General features: G+C 39.4%; 1 protein-coding gene and 1 long non-coding RNA gene across 5 annotated transcripts in view; one reads left to right on the top strand and one right to left on the bottom strand.

Moving 5' to 3' along the window:
- The window catches only part of CPNE4 (copine 4), a 505,087-nt gene that overhangs the window by 140,811 nt on the left and 350,494 nt on the right, over positions 1–13,782 (bottom strand). For all 4 annotated transcript variants that reach the window (XM_021934867.2, XM_021934870.2, XM_021934868.2 and 1 more), the window contains exons 6-7: positions 10,635–10,718; positions 3,087–3,176 (exon numbers count right to left, since the gene is read on the bottom strand). In XM_021934867.2, the coding sequence (XP_021790559.1) occupies positions 3,087–3,176; positions 10,635–10,718 (174 nt within the window). The remainder of the gene's footprint in view (positions 1–3,086; positions 3,177–10,634; positions 10,719–13,782) is intronic.
- Positions 1–13,782, top strand: part of LOC116273837 — a 64,088-nt gene that overhangs the window by 16,440 nt on the left and 33,866 nt on the right. The gene's annotated exons all lie outside the window — the stretch shown is intronic.

Below are 13,782 nucleotides of genomic sequence, written 5' to 3'. Positions count from 1 at the left end.
ACTTATGATTTCAAAGGAATTATAATAACTGAAATAGATGGAAACACTGAAATACATCAAAAATCCGTAAATTCTTAATAATCCTGGGGCATTCTTGCCAGAAAACAGACTCTGAAATCTGACCAAGTTCCAAATATGTTTATAGGAAACACAGAATGTGAGAAATGCTATGGGACAAACCAGCCTGGTTTCTTCAGTAAGTAAATTACAAGCGGGAGAAAAAGGGGAGTGAGAACGAACTGATTAAAGGAGGCTTCAGAGACATCTCAGTCAAATGCAGTGCTTAGGCCTTGTTTAAATCTTCACTTAAAAACAAACAAATAGAAACAATTGTTTAATAAATGAGAGACTCTGGCAAAAATAAACAATGGCAGAATATTTGGTGGCATTACGGAAGTATAGTTGGTATTCTTAAGAGTAATGTTTTGTAGTTTTATTAATGGAAAGATTTATTATCTGTTAGCAATACATACTGAAGTATTTTCTGATGAGATGATATGATGTTTGGGATAGGAACACAGTGTGACTTTCATTGACTCTAGGCACTTTTGCCTTCATGGGCCCCTCTTAACACAACAGATTTTCATGGACCTTAAAAAGTTGGTTGCTTTCTGATGCAAGAAAACAAATTAGAATATTTTAGTTAATCTTACATGTTGATTCTCTTCTTCTGATTTTAAAAGAAATTAAAACATTTTCATAGGTTCTCGAGGATTTTAACAAGGCTCCCAGGTGCCTCTAATGTATAATACGTTTGATGTACTATACCAGTGGTTCTTATCGGGAAGTGATTTTACCCTCTAGAGAACATTTGGCAATGTCTGAATACACTTTTGGTTGTCAGACTGACACAGGAAGCAAGGTGTGTGAGTGTGTATGTGACAGAAGGTGGAATACTACTGGCATCTACTAGCTAGGGTTGCTGTTAAGGATCCTACAGGCAGAGGACAGCTCCCCACAGCAAAATCCAAACATCAATAGTGCATGGGTGGAGAAACCCTGATCCTTCTCTCCCCACTCCCTTCCTTTCTCCTTCCTTTCTTCTTTTTTTCCTTCTTTTCCTCTATTCTTCCTTCTCACATTCTTTCTTCCTCTCCTCTATCATCTATCTATCATCTATCAATCAGTCATCTATTTCCTTAGCTCCCACTTATTTCTCTACAGGCCGCAGAGCACTCACAAAGCCACAAAGTGTTCCTTTTCTGCATTTTTAAAATTCAGTTACAGATGACCCTCTCCTTTTAACCATTTAATGACTCCTCATAAAAAGTTGATGTATGGCTAAAAGAGGTGCTATTTTATTTCTGACCAAAGAGGGTCATTTACCTCCCTGGAAATAGGAGGGTGCTACTCAAAGTGTAAGTGATAACTGCCATCCTATGCCTGAAGTCACAGCTCTTGGCCATTCTGCATAGGAGCTTCCACATGAAGGACCAAAGAGCCAGGAATCCTGATTTTGAATTGAAGGTTTCCAGTGGGGTTGAGGCTTGAGTATCTTGGTTCTTACAGAGATATCAGGTGCAACTCTGAGTTGCTCCTCAAGAACATGGAAGTGAACATGTCTGCTAAGAGTTCAACTGCAAAGCTCATACAGAATGGGTTTAAGCAAAGAATACAAAGCCACCTTAAAGAGCTTGGAATTAACCAATCAGATGGGATTCTAACCTGACTGATCACATCGATGAATCAAAAAATTGTATCTGTCAGAAGGTTTGTGGGGCAAAAGTAGTGAGGAAAATGTAAAGCTACTAAGGCAAACATCCTCAGTGCCCAGCTAACACTTTCCAGGGGATTAGTTCCCCTGAAAAGTCAACATGAATGTTTAGTCTGACTGATGGACAGTGGAGGTGGGCACTCCTGGTTTTCAGAGAATGAAGCCATTAACTGTCTCAGTTACCCAGTTCTGATTTCAGGCAATCACAGCAACATTCTGATGATTGTCTTCTCCGTGGTTTGCCCACAAGAAAACGCCCTTGAGAAGCTGATATGACTGCCGGGTCTGGTTGATGGTTGTGTTTTTCACTGAACATTAATCAATGGGCCTTTTAGTTTATAGGCACAAGTCTCCAGTAAATTTGCTTAGTTATCCTTAATTGGTTGAATCAACTCTGGGCCATTGACAACAAGGAACTTGTAGACTTTCAAGGTAGAAGAAAGGCCAGAGCATGGACTATAAAAAACATCTCCTGAAATCTGCTTCTGGCATTCAGCCTATTGTCTTCCTTTGGTGATTCTGAATGCGTATTTTCTTCCAGCTTTTACATTCCCAAGGTGCTCAAAAAGCCTTTGTGATAGATTGAAAAAGTGGCCACGATACTTTGGAGCTTCTCCCACCAAGAGATGTAGTCTATCTCCTCACCCTTTAAGTCTGTATTGACCATGCGACTTGCTTTGGCCTAGACTGTGGAGAAAGTGACCTGTGTGAGTTCTGAGCCTAGGCCCTAAAGAGGTCTTATGGGGTTCTGTTCTTGCATTCTTAGAACCCTAAGTTCACTGTGTGTGTTAGTCCAAGCTGGCCTGGGGATGATGAGAGCCATATGGCCCCACCCCTCCTCTCATTCTAGAGGACAGCCAGCCAACCCCAGAAGCAGAACCACCCTCCTCTTGGGTAGCTGATCACAAATGCCTGAGAAAAGTCCAGGCAAGACCAACAGAAGAGCCACCTAGATTAGTTCAGCCCAACTTGCCAGTACCCAGAATCATAAGCTAAATAAATGCTTCTTGTTCTAAGCTACTAAATTTTGCATTATTCTGTTAGGTAACAGTAGATAATTGATATGACACCATTTTCATTTTAATAACTCTCATTTATACCTTGAATTTATTGTCATGGTTTTGTCTTTCAGAAGACATGGGTTTTGCCTCTTGATATAACACAATTGGAATTTATTTTGGGCTTTCACATGAGCTTCAATGGCCCTAGCAGAAGAAATAGCGCTTGTTTCTTCCATTAAGGTGCTAAAAGATGAGAGCGTTGGGTACGTTGTAAAGAAAATTTGGGGTTTGCCAATACTATTTTGAAAAGAAAGAGGAAGATTAAATACATTTTTTTTAAAAATCACATTTCTTGGACACAGATTTCTGACCTTCAGCCGGCGGTCTGGGTCTCCGCTGCATAGAGAATTTACGGATACTTTGAATGATTTCCAGGCTGGGCTTAAGTTATTCATCACAACCTGGGAAAAGAAAGAGAGGAGTGGTGAGTGGGGGAGAAATGCTTGACATTTTTGCATTTCCACATTAAAACTACTTGAGAAACCATTGTGATGCAAATGAAAAGAACAATAGCCTGGAAGAGGTGCCTTAATAAAAACTTGATGTAGTAAATCTTTTAAGGGTACCCACTAAGCAGGTCATTATGAGCAGAACTCCTGTGGTCACCGTCCTGGCTGTTGTTTCATGAATAATGCCAATAATATTTCCCAGCATGTGGATGCTGAGAATGATCCCTTCTATATCAAAAGGGGTTGAAATTAAGGATAGAGCTGTCTCTACCTATTGATAAAGAATTCTCAGTTCTGTAGGACTGTCAGTCTTGTGGTATAAATTCTCTTCTCTTGGGGTCAGCAAAGGTAAAGACTTTTAGCGGGGTGAAGCATATAGCAAGACAATTCTGCTGCTAAATAATTGGATGGTCTGGTAATCTGTGACCTTGAGTCACATCAGATTGCAAGTCAGAAGAGAAGTTTCTAGAAGAAAAATCCCAGGACCATACTTAAACTAGCTTATCACCAACTCAATTAGAATATCCTGGACAGGCACGACAAGGCAGATCTTAAGATTATAAACTATGTCTATAACATAGGAAAACCCTTTTAAAACCATTTTACTAATCACAAACTTGGCTAATCCTTGCCTAAGAATCTATATGAGTCAAATCTTACCTTGCCATCACTATGGTTCAGATAATTCAATTTGGTTCAGAATGTACGAGTAGCTGCTCTGTGCCTAGCATTGTACTGTGTACTCGAGAGCAGGGGTTCCCAAAGTGTGGTTCCTGCATCACCTGGAAACTTCTTAAAAACAGAAATTTCTAGTCCTCACCCAAAACTACTGACAGACACTCTGGAGGTGGGTCTCCTAGGTGATTCTGAGGCACAAAGTTTCAGAACCACTGCTCTAGGGGATATACAAATAAAGTTAAATGGAATTCTGTCATATTGATTTTTCTACCTAGGAAGTCTTTAGTTAGTGGAAGTCTTATTTATTTATTTATTTATTTATTTATTTATTTATTTTGAGATGGAGTTTTGCTCTTGTTGCCCAGGCTATAGTGCAATGGTGCTATCTCGGCTCACTGCAACCTCTGCCTCCTGGGTTCAAGTGATTCTCCTGCCTCAGCCTCCCAAGTAGCTGGGATTACAGGCATGCCCTACCACACCCAGCTAATTTTGTATTTTAGTAGAGACGGGGTTTCTCCATGTTGGTCAGGCTGGTCTTGAACTCCCGACCTCGGGTGATCTGCCCACTTCGGCCTCCCAAAGTGCTGGGATTACAGGCGTGAGCCACAGCGCCTGGCTTAGAATTTATTTTTAAATTAATTATCTATCCAAATAGTATAATTATTTTATACATGATTCCCTCTTCTACCAGATTCCTCAATATAACTAGATCCTAGACTCATTGTTAAATTTCTTCTAATGCATTGAAGTGGAGAAATAATGTTTCTGTGTGACTTTGTCATGTGTCCTAGTACGCTTAGGATGATTAAAGCGATAGCAAGAAGAATAATTAGGTAAAAAATTATTTGGGTTAATATAAATTTCCCAACTTTATATGGATTTATAATTTATTAATATTGTCTGTGAGGTGTTAGTCTCCCCCTATTATTGTGTGGGGGCCTAAGTCTCTTTGAAGGTCTGTAAAAACTTGCTATATGAATCTAGGTGCATACATATTTAGAACAGTTAGCTCTTCTTGCTGAATTACACTTTTTACCATTATGTAATGGCTTTCTTTGCCTTTTTTGATCTTTGTTGGTTTAAAGTCTGTTTTGTTGGAAACTAGGATTGCAACCCCTGCTTTTTTTTTGTTTTGTTTTGTTTTCCATTTGCTTGGTAAATTTTCCTCCATCCCTTTATTTTGAGCCTATATGTGTCAGGAGACCTTGCATGTGAGATGGATCTCTTGAAGATTGCATACCAAAACCCATTAATTTAAACTGACAACAACTCAACACTGATTGCATAAAGAAACAGACAAACTAACAAACAAAGAAAAAGTTAATAAAAGCTCTACACTTTAACTTTGTCCCCCAGCTTTTTAACTTTTTGTTGTTTATATATTATTTTAATGACTATGTCTTGAAAAGTTGTTGTAGTTAATTTTTTTAAATTTTCTTTCATAGAAAGAAAATAAATAGAAAAATAAAAGTATTTCATTATACTTTCCTTCTAAGGGATTGTTATATCTTCTTTTCCCCACAGAAATGCATTTTATTTTTTAATTTTTTTATTTCTATAGGTTTTTGAGGGTAGGTAGTATTTGGTAACATGAGTAAGTTCTTCAGTGGTGATTTGTGAGATTTTGGTGCACTCATCAACTGAGCAGTATACGCTGCACTCAGTTTGCAGTCTTTTATCACTCAACCCCCTCCCATCCTTTTCCCTGGGTCCGAAAAGTCCATGGATCATTCTTATTCCTTTGTATCTTAGCTTAGCTACCACTTATAAGTGAGAACATAAAATGTTTGGTTTCCATTCCTGAGTTACTTCACTTAGAATAATAATCTCCAGTTCCATCCAGGTTGCTGTGAATGCCATTATTTCATTCCTTTTTATGGCTAAATAGTATTCCATGGTATATAAATACCACAATTTCTTTACCCACTCATTGACTGATAGACATTTGGGCTGGTTCCATATTTTTGCAATTGCAAATTGTGCTGCTATAAACATGTGACCAGTTTATCTTTTACCCTATCTACTCAAAATGTTGGTAGTTTGCATACCACAATTACAGCATTATAATATTCTGTGTTTTTCTGTATATTTGCTATTACCAGTGAGTTGATGATTTCTTATTGCTCATTAATGTAGTGTTGTTTCAGACTGAAGAACTCCCTTTACAGTTCTGGTGTTAATGAAATCCCTCAGATTTTGTTTTTCTAGGCAAGTCTTTATTTCTTCTTCATAATTGAAGAATATTTTTGCTGGATATGCTATTCTAGGATACAAGTTTTTTTCCTTCAGCACTTTAAATATGTTACACCACTCTCCCCTGGTCTTTAAGGTTTCTACTGAGAATTCTGCTGTCAGATGTATTACAGCTGTATTGTACGTAATTTGTTTTTCTTTTCTCATATTCCTTTTAGGATATTTTCTTTAGACCTTTGGGGGTTTGATTATTAACTGTCTTGAAGTCATCTTATTTTGGTTATATCTATTTGGTGTTCTATAACCTTGTACTTGAATGTTGATATCTTTCTCTAAGTTTGGTAAGTTCTCTCTTATCCCTTTGAATAAACTTTCTACCCTTATCTCTTTTTCTCCTTATTCTTTATGGCCAATAACTCTTAGATTTGCCCTTTTGAGGCTATTTTATTGATCGTGTAGGCATGCTTCCTTTTAAAAAATTATTTTTTCTCTTATCTCTTCTGATTGTGTATTTTCAAATAGCCTATCTTCAAGCTCACTAATTCTTTCTTCTGCTTGATCAATTCTGATGCCTTATATAGTATGTCATTTGCATTTTTCAACTCCAGAATTTCTGCTTGATTTCTTACAATTATTTCTATCTCTGTGTTAAATTTATTGGACAGGCTTCTGAATTCCTTCTCTGTGTTATCTTAAATTTCATCAAGTTTCCTCAAAATAACTATTTTGAATTCTCTATCTGAAAGGTCACATAACTCTTTTGTTCCAGGATTGGTCTCTGGTTGCCTTATTTACTTTGTTTTTCGGGGGCATGTTTTTGTGGATGGTCTTGATGCTTGTAGATGTTCACCAGTATATCTGGATATTGAAGATTTTTATATTTATTGTAGTCTTTGCAGTCTGGCCTTGTTCATACTCATCCTTCTTGGGAAGGCTTTCCAGGTATTCAAAGGGATTTGGGTGTCATGGTCTCTTTTTGTCACTGTGACTGTATCTGCATTAGGGGGCATCCCAAGCTCAGTGATGCTGGGCTTTTTCAGACTTGTAGAGGTACAGTGGTGGTCTTGCATAAGATCTGGAAGAATTCCCTGGATTACCAGGTGGAAACCCTTCTCCTCTTCCTTTACTTTCTCCCAGACAAATGGAGTCTCTCTGTAATGAGCTGCCTGGAGTTGAAGGTGAGGTGACACGAGCACCCTTGTGGCTGCCATCACTGGACTGCACTGGGTCAGATGTGAAGCCAGCATAGTACTGACTCTCACCCAAGGCCTAGGGTACCCACTGCTTGGCTACCACGTATGTTCACACAAGGCTGTAGTACTCTACAATCAGATGGCAAAGTCAGCCAGGCTGTGTCCTTCCCTTCAGGATAGTGAGTTGCTCCCAATCCCAGGCAGGTCCAGAAATGCCATATGGGAGCCAGGGCTTGGAGTTGGAAACCTTAGGACTCCACCTCGTGCTCTATTCTACTGTGTTTGAGCTAGTACCCAAGCCATAAGACAAAATTTTCCCACTCTTCCCTCCCCTTTCCACAAGCAGAGGAGCCTCTTCGTTGGCCACCACCAAGCTAGGACCACAGCAAGTACTGCCTGCCTACCACCAACATTCACTCAAGGCCCAAGTATTCATTAGTCAGCTTGTGGTGAATGCTGCCAGTCCTAGGACTCTCTCTTCAGGGAAGTGGACTCCTCTCTTACCCAAAGCAGGTCCAGAAATGCTATCCAAGAGCCAAAGCCTTTAATCGGGGACCCCCAAGAGCCCAACTGCTGCTCTACCTCACTGTGGCTGAGCCGGTACCTAAGTTGCAAAACGAAGTCCCCTTTCCTTGTCACTGTCCTTTGCTCAAGCAGAAAGAATCTCCCCCAATAGCCACCATAGCCGGGAATGCACTGCATCACATCTAAACCACCATGTCTCTGTGTTTCATCCAAGGCCCATGACGAGTACAGCCCGGCTACAATTGCTGATTATTCGGGACCCAAGAGATTTTTAGTCAGAAGGTAATGAATCCTGCTTCCCTTCAAGGCAGTAGGCTTCCTTCTGGTCCGGGGTTTGTCTAGAAATGTCAGCTGGGAGCTAGGGCCTGGAATGGGGACCTCAGGACTCTGCATGGCGCCCTATTCTATTGTGGCTGAGATGGTATCCAAGTTGCAAGACAAAGTTCTATTTACACTTTCCTCTCCTCTCCTTGAGTGGGAGGAAGGAGTGTCTCCTGGAGCTGTGTGCTGCACTGCCTAGGGTGTGGGGCACACATTCCTTGGTGATGCCTGCACCTGAGGGGTGGTGCAGGTATTCCCTTGGTGACTTTGGCTGGTGTCTCACTAGGTTGCATGCCCCCTAAGCCCACTGGCTATGAGTCCAGCAGAGCACCAGTACTTGCCCAGAAATTGCAGTAGTTTTGGCTTAGACTGCCTTTCAAGTTTATTTAGGACCCCAGAGCCCTTCAGCTTGCAGTGGCAAGGCCTGCCAGAACTCAGGTTTCCACTCCTGGGATGAGTGATCCCCTCTGGCTAGGACTGGTTTAAATTCTTCCTCTATGGGCACAGGATGAGTTATGCCCAGTATTGCTTTCTGCTGTGATGGGGCAGCACTAAGTTCCAGTGCAAGCTCCCATAATCACTGCACTCTCTTCCCCAAGCACACAGTTGCTCTATCTGCACCATGCAGCCACTGCCAAGGGGATGAGGGAGGAGTGGTATCAGCAATTCAAGACTGTCTTTCCTATCCTCTTCAGTGTCTCTTTCAATGATATGATGTTAAAACCAAGTACTGTGGTCATTCACCTGATGTTTGGTTCTTATGAAGTTGCTTTGTGTGTGTGTGTGTGCAGAGTTGTTTAATTTGGTCTTCCTATGGGAAGGATGATTAGAGGATGATTGGTGGAGGCTTCTATTTGGCCATCTTGCTCCACTTCCCTCAAAAGAAGTTTGTTTCACCTAAGGAAACTTAATGGGTGAAAGACCTCTTTTGGTGGTGGTGATGAGATGTCACTCAGGGCAACTGTACTAGCTGTACCTCAATTTATTCTTCAGGGATTAAGTTCCAAAGAATTACATTGTTCTATAGCATGCAATAGACATACTATTTATATTTAACAGCATTTATATGTTTATTCTTTTATTAAACACATTTTATTAGATATCAACTTTGTATGAGATGATATCCACAACTAGCCCATCCAAGACTATTTAATTTTTGTCTACCATAACAATGACATGAAACATTCCCTTAACAACACCTGCAACTCTGTCACTTCAGGAAACTGGATTTCCAAAGTGATGTTGTGGGGACATAGCAACCACACCATCACCTTATGAAAGTCGTGGGGGTTTCTTCTTTTTTACCCTGAAACTGCTATGCAAGCATAACTGGGTCTTCTCTCAGCTCCAAGTCATTCAGCACAAGTATATCACTTCCTTCTTATCAATGTACTTCACTCCTACAAAATCCCTCTTGAACTGGCTTACAAGTAAAATAAAATGAAAAATGGAGATCGTGGTTAGTTGTTGAATGTGTGTGTGGTAGTGGGCAGTAGGGCATAGGGCAATAAGAGATAAAGTTGGAGCCACTTGGAGAAAGAAGAGGAAGAGTAAGAAGGAGATACAGCTAGACTAAGTGACTGCTAGGAAAGGTCAGGTGTTCATGTGGTAGGACTGACATCAGTCCAATGTATGTACTTTCCCTGGGGAGGAAGATTGACTTCCCAAATTACCATGAAGCTCAGCGTCAACCTCAATTGAAACCTCAGCACCACCCTTTGCTAGCTGTTAGATCTGGGTAAGTGACTTAACCTCCTTAAAGTTCAGTTTCTTCAACTGTAAAATGGGGGTCATCATCATCATCATCATCATGTATAAGGAATTTTTGTGAGAAATAAAATTATGCATGTAAATAACAGTCTAATTCTTGGCACCTAGACATCCAAATAACCTCATTAAATGTTAGCTAGTATTTATACTTCTATTATGAATAAGTTGCTAATTGTCTGTTTTGAAAGTTAACAATAGAAATTGGGGTTAGAGAGGTTCTTTTGACAACTAAATTAAGGATTAAAAGTGAAAATAAAAGCTGAAAATGGCAGAATCTTCTTGAGGACATTGAAGATTTCAGGTCTGAGTGTATATCTATAGACATTAAGAAATAAAAGGAGGCCAGGTGCGGTGGCTCATGCCTGTAATCCCAGCACTTTGGGAGGCTGAGGCGGGTGGATCACGAGGTCAGGAGTTCAAGACCAGCCTGGCCAAGATGCTGAAACCCTGTCTCTATTAAAAACACAAAAATTAGCTGGGCATGGTGGCAGGTACCTGTAATCCCAGCTACTCAGGAGGCTGAGGCAGAGAACTGTTTGAAGCAGGGAGGCGGAGGTTGCAGTGAGCTGAGATTGCACCACTACACTCTAGCCTGGGTGACACAGTGAGACTCCATCTCAAAAAAAAAAAAAAAAAAAAAAAAAAAAAAGAAATAAAAGGAGTTTCTCAAAACAGGTCAATTTATCATCTTAGGAGATAAGATGGCATAGCTGAAGATGACTCTTCTTACCTCAGTTCGGTGCACCAGCTGCTGAGTTGCATCATCGTTCATACGAAAAATTTCCAGAAATGGGTCAGATTTACTGAAGAAATCCTAAAACAGATAAACATCAATGAGTTGTTGTTTTTCCTCCTGCATGTGATCTAGTCCTGATCAATCAGGAATATTTAATCAATATTAGTAGGAAAACCCTCTTGATTTTCTATTGTTTATATGTGGAAGGGAGGCCATGCTTGTCCTCTCTTCCCGCTCAATTCTACCCAAACTCTCTTCTCTTTACCTGTGATGATGTGCCTCACCCTTTCTTCCTTTGTTCCTCATCCCCGTGATCCACCCTTGGCTAGAAATAATTGCATCCAAAAATTAAGTTCTTTGTAAAGTCAGTACTTGATTAGTTGAAATTCAAGGTATTCTTCAAACATCAATTCAAATTCCAGTTCTTTGAAAATCACTGTACCTATTGTCTTAAACAGGTTCATTATAGTTATTTTAATGCCTATGTAATGACTACAATGTCTGGATCACCTATAGGTCTGTTTTTATTGTCTCTTTCTTGGTTCCACCTCTTGGTATGCTTGTTAATTTTTTATTAAATAGTAGACAATGTGTAATGAAGATTATGAAGGTTTTTACATGAGTCTTTAGCTTCTAGCAAGTGATTATAATGGGAGAAGTCTCCTGAATCCAATTAGGATTAAGCTATTTAGAGGCTGAGTTTCTTCAAATGTCTTTAAGGCCCCAATCTATTTCTGATTCCCTTTACTCCTTGGGTATAGTCCTTAAAGGACCCTAACTAAAAACCTGTGTTCACGAGGGGTGTTCTTCCTTGACAAGTCTTCAATGCCAATTTTTATTTGTGAGAGCCTCAAATGCTCCGTTTATTTTCATAATTTCTTAGCTCTAGGTTTTTGTTCAGTTTCTCTCTATGCTGCTTTTGCTAATTAGTGAATGCCTTGAGATGATAAGCCACTCAGACTGTTGGACTACTTCTCTTCTCTGATGCATCTATGAGTCTTTATCCCTTGCTCTCTCAATAGCCCTGAACTTCAGTTTTTCTCCCCAGTCCCATGAGACCACCAAAAGCTCTGCTCAGTTTCTGTTTCTTAGTAGCTATTTTTTTAAAACTAGGCTTCCCAGCCTTTCTATCCACACTATTTTAGGAATCAGCCTTGAGGAATTCTCTTGAGTGGAAAATCTGCACAGAATGTCTTAAGCACCTCCCTGGGTTTCTCTTCTGTCCAGTTTCTTGGCCCCTCAAATCTACACTGCCTCAGGACTCTCAAATACATGTCTCTTGTGTCTTTTCTAGTGTTTATATTTGTTTTTAGTGAGAGAATGATGTAAAATAAATAAATGCTTCATTGTTGGAAATGGAACCTATCTCTATCTCTTTTAAAAACTTGATTTTTACCCCCAGTAGATTATAAATTCTCAAAGAGGAGAAGCTTTATTTTCCTTCACATTTCTACTATTTCCCCAGCATTTTCCATAGTGTCTAGATTTTAGTAGTATATACTGCTTATTGAATGAATGAATAAATATATAAATAAGTGAATGGATACCTGGTATAGAATAGGAGGCTGTCTGAACAAAAACCTTATTCCTCACCATCACACTTTTATTATGATTTCACCAGGTAATTTTTTTCCAGAAATCTAGACTTTAGCAAAGTAGAATTAAATCCATATTTGCCTTAAAAGTCATTTATTATTCCTAAAAGTTGAGCAAACCAGAGTCAAACTCATTATTTTCCTTCATTTGGTCTCTACTTCTAAATTTTTCCTTACTATCAATGTCTTTACCAGTCATCCTAGTCTTCAGCTCAGCAAAACATTTGTAGGACATATACTGATCACAGAGTTTTGTGCTTGATGTTGAGATATAAGGACAGATAGAACCTGATCTCTGTCTTCCAAAGTACCATCTAGGTTGCTGGTAAGAAAAGTATACAAATAAATATAACCCACAGCTAGGTATAAATGAGTAAATGAGTGAATGAATTAATGAATGAAGGTACAAGGAGTATTGAGGGAAGAGAGGGAAGTTGATGAATTTTTAACAGACGTAGAGGAGGATACCCCAAGTAATTTAATGAGACTATAGCCTAAGGAAGCATAGGGGAGGAATTGGAGACAATGCTGGCAAAGTTGGCCCCATGAAGTGAAGGGCCTTAAATGCTCATGTGAAGTCTTTGCACTGGCCTGGAGAGGCAGCGGGAATTATTGAAGGATTTTGAGTGGAAAAGTAATATAGTTGGCTCTGCAGTGAAGAATGTCAGTCTAGAAACTTTGTAGGATATCTTAGAAAGAGGAGATGAGAAGTGTAAATAACTATCTTCCCCTGTGTTTTCCTTCCCATGCAGCCAGGAACCAAACACCATGCTTCACAACACCCAGAGTCTGGAACATCCCCTACTACTCTATTTCTGAAGGTATCAGATTGCCACAGCCTTCATCTTGTCAAAATGGTGGTTTTTGTCATAATCTTGCCCTTCAAACATAGCCTCTCCCCCGAAATGGCCCATTTCTCTCTCAGACACACTTCTAGCTGATTCCCACCTCTATGCATTTACTTAAGACATTTGTCCCTTAGGCTGGTTTCTGTTTCTACATGCATCTTAAAAAATCAAAACCTCCCTCTCTTCTCCCTCTCCCTATGGATGTGGGCTACAGTAGCTTGTTCCTATGTGCCCCTGGGCTCCTCTTGTAGCTTCATGCTTTGCCTCTTTAAATAGATCGTTGGTCCCTCGGGGGATGTTTTTATGATTCATACTTTAAAACTGCTAACCACAATGTAAGAACTTTCTTATTTTTCCCTCTTTACTGTTAATTTAAAACTTTTGTTACCATCACTTTTATTTAAAAATGAAAAATATAGAAAACAGATGACAAAAATAAAAAGAAGGAAAAAAGAACCCATAATTGAACCCATAATTCCATAACCATCAATAGAATTTTGGCAAGTCTGTTTCTAGACTCTTCATAGACTTTTCTTTCTTTCTTTTAAAAAAATTTGCAAGCATGATCTATATACAACTTAGTGCCCTATTTCTTTTGCTTGTTGTATGTTTATTTTACATGTTATATATTACAATGCTTTTTCTATTGTATTTCACATTCTTTTTAAATACCATGAATGAATTAGGCATGAAGTTATT

This window comes from Papio anubis, chromosome 2 (genome assembly GCF_008728515.1).
Source record: "Papio anubis isolate 15944 chromosome 2, Panubis1.0, whole genome shotgun sequence".
In the NCBI taxonomy this organism is placed as follows: Eukaryota; Metazoa; Chordata; class Mammalia; order Primates; family Cercopithecidae; genus Papio; species Papio anubis.
The sequence above is the reverse complement of the archived record's forward strand: the minus strand, read 5'-3'. Positions and strand labels throughout refer to the sequence as shown.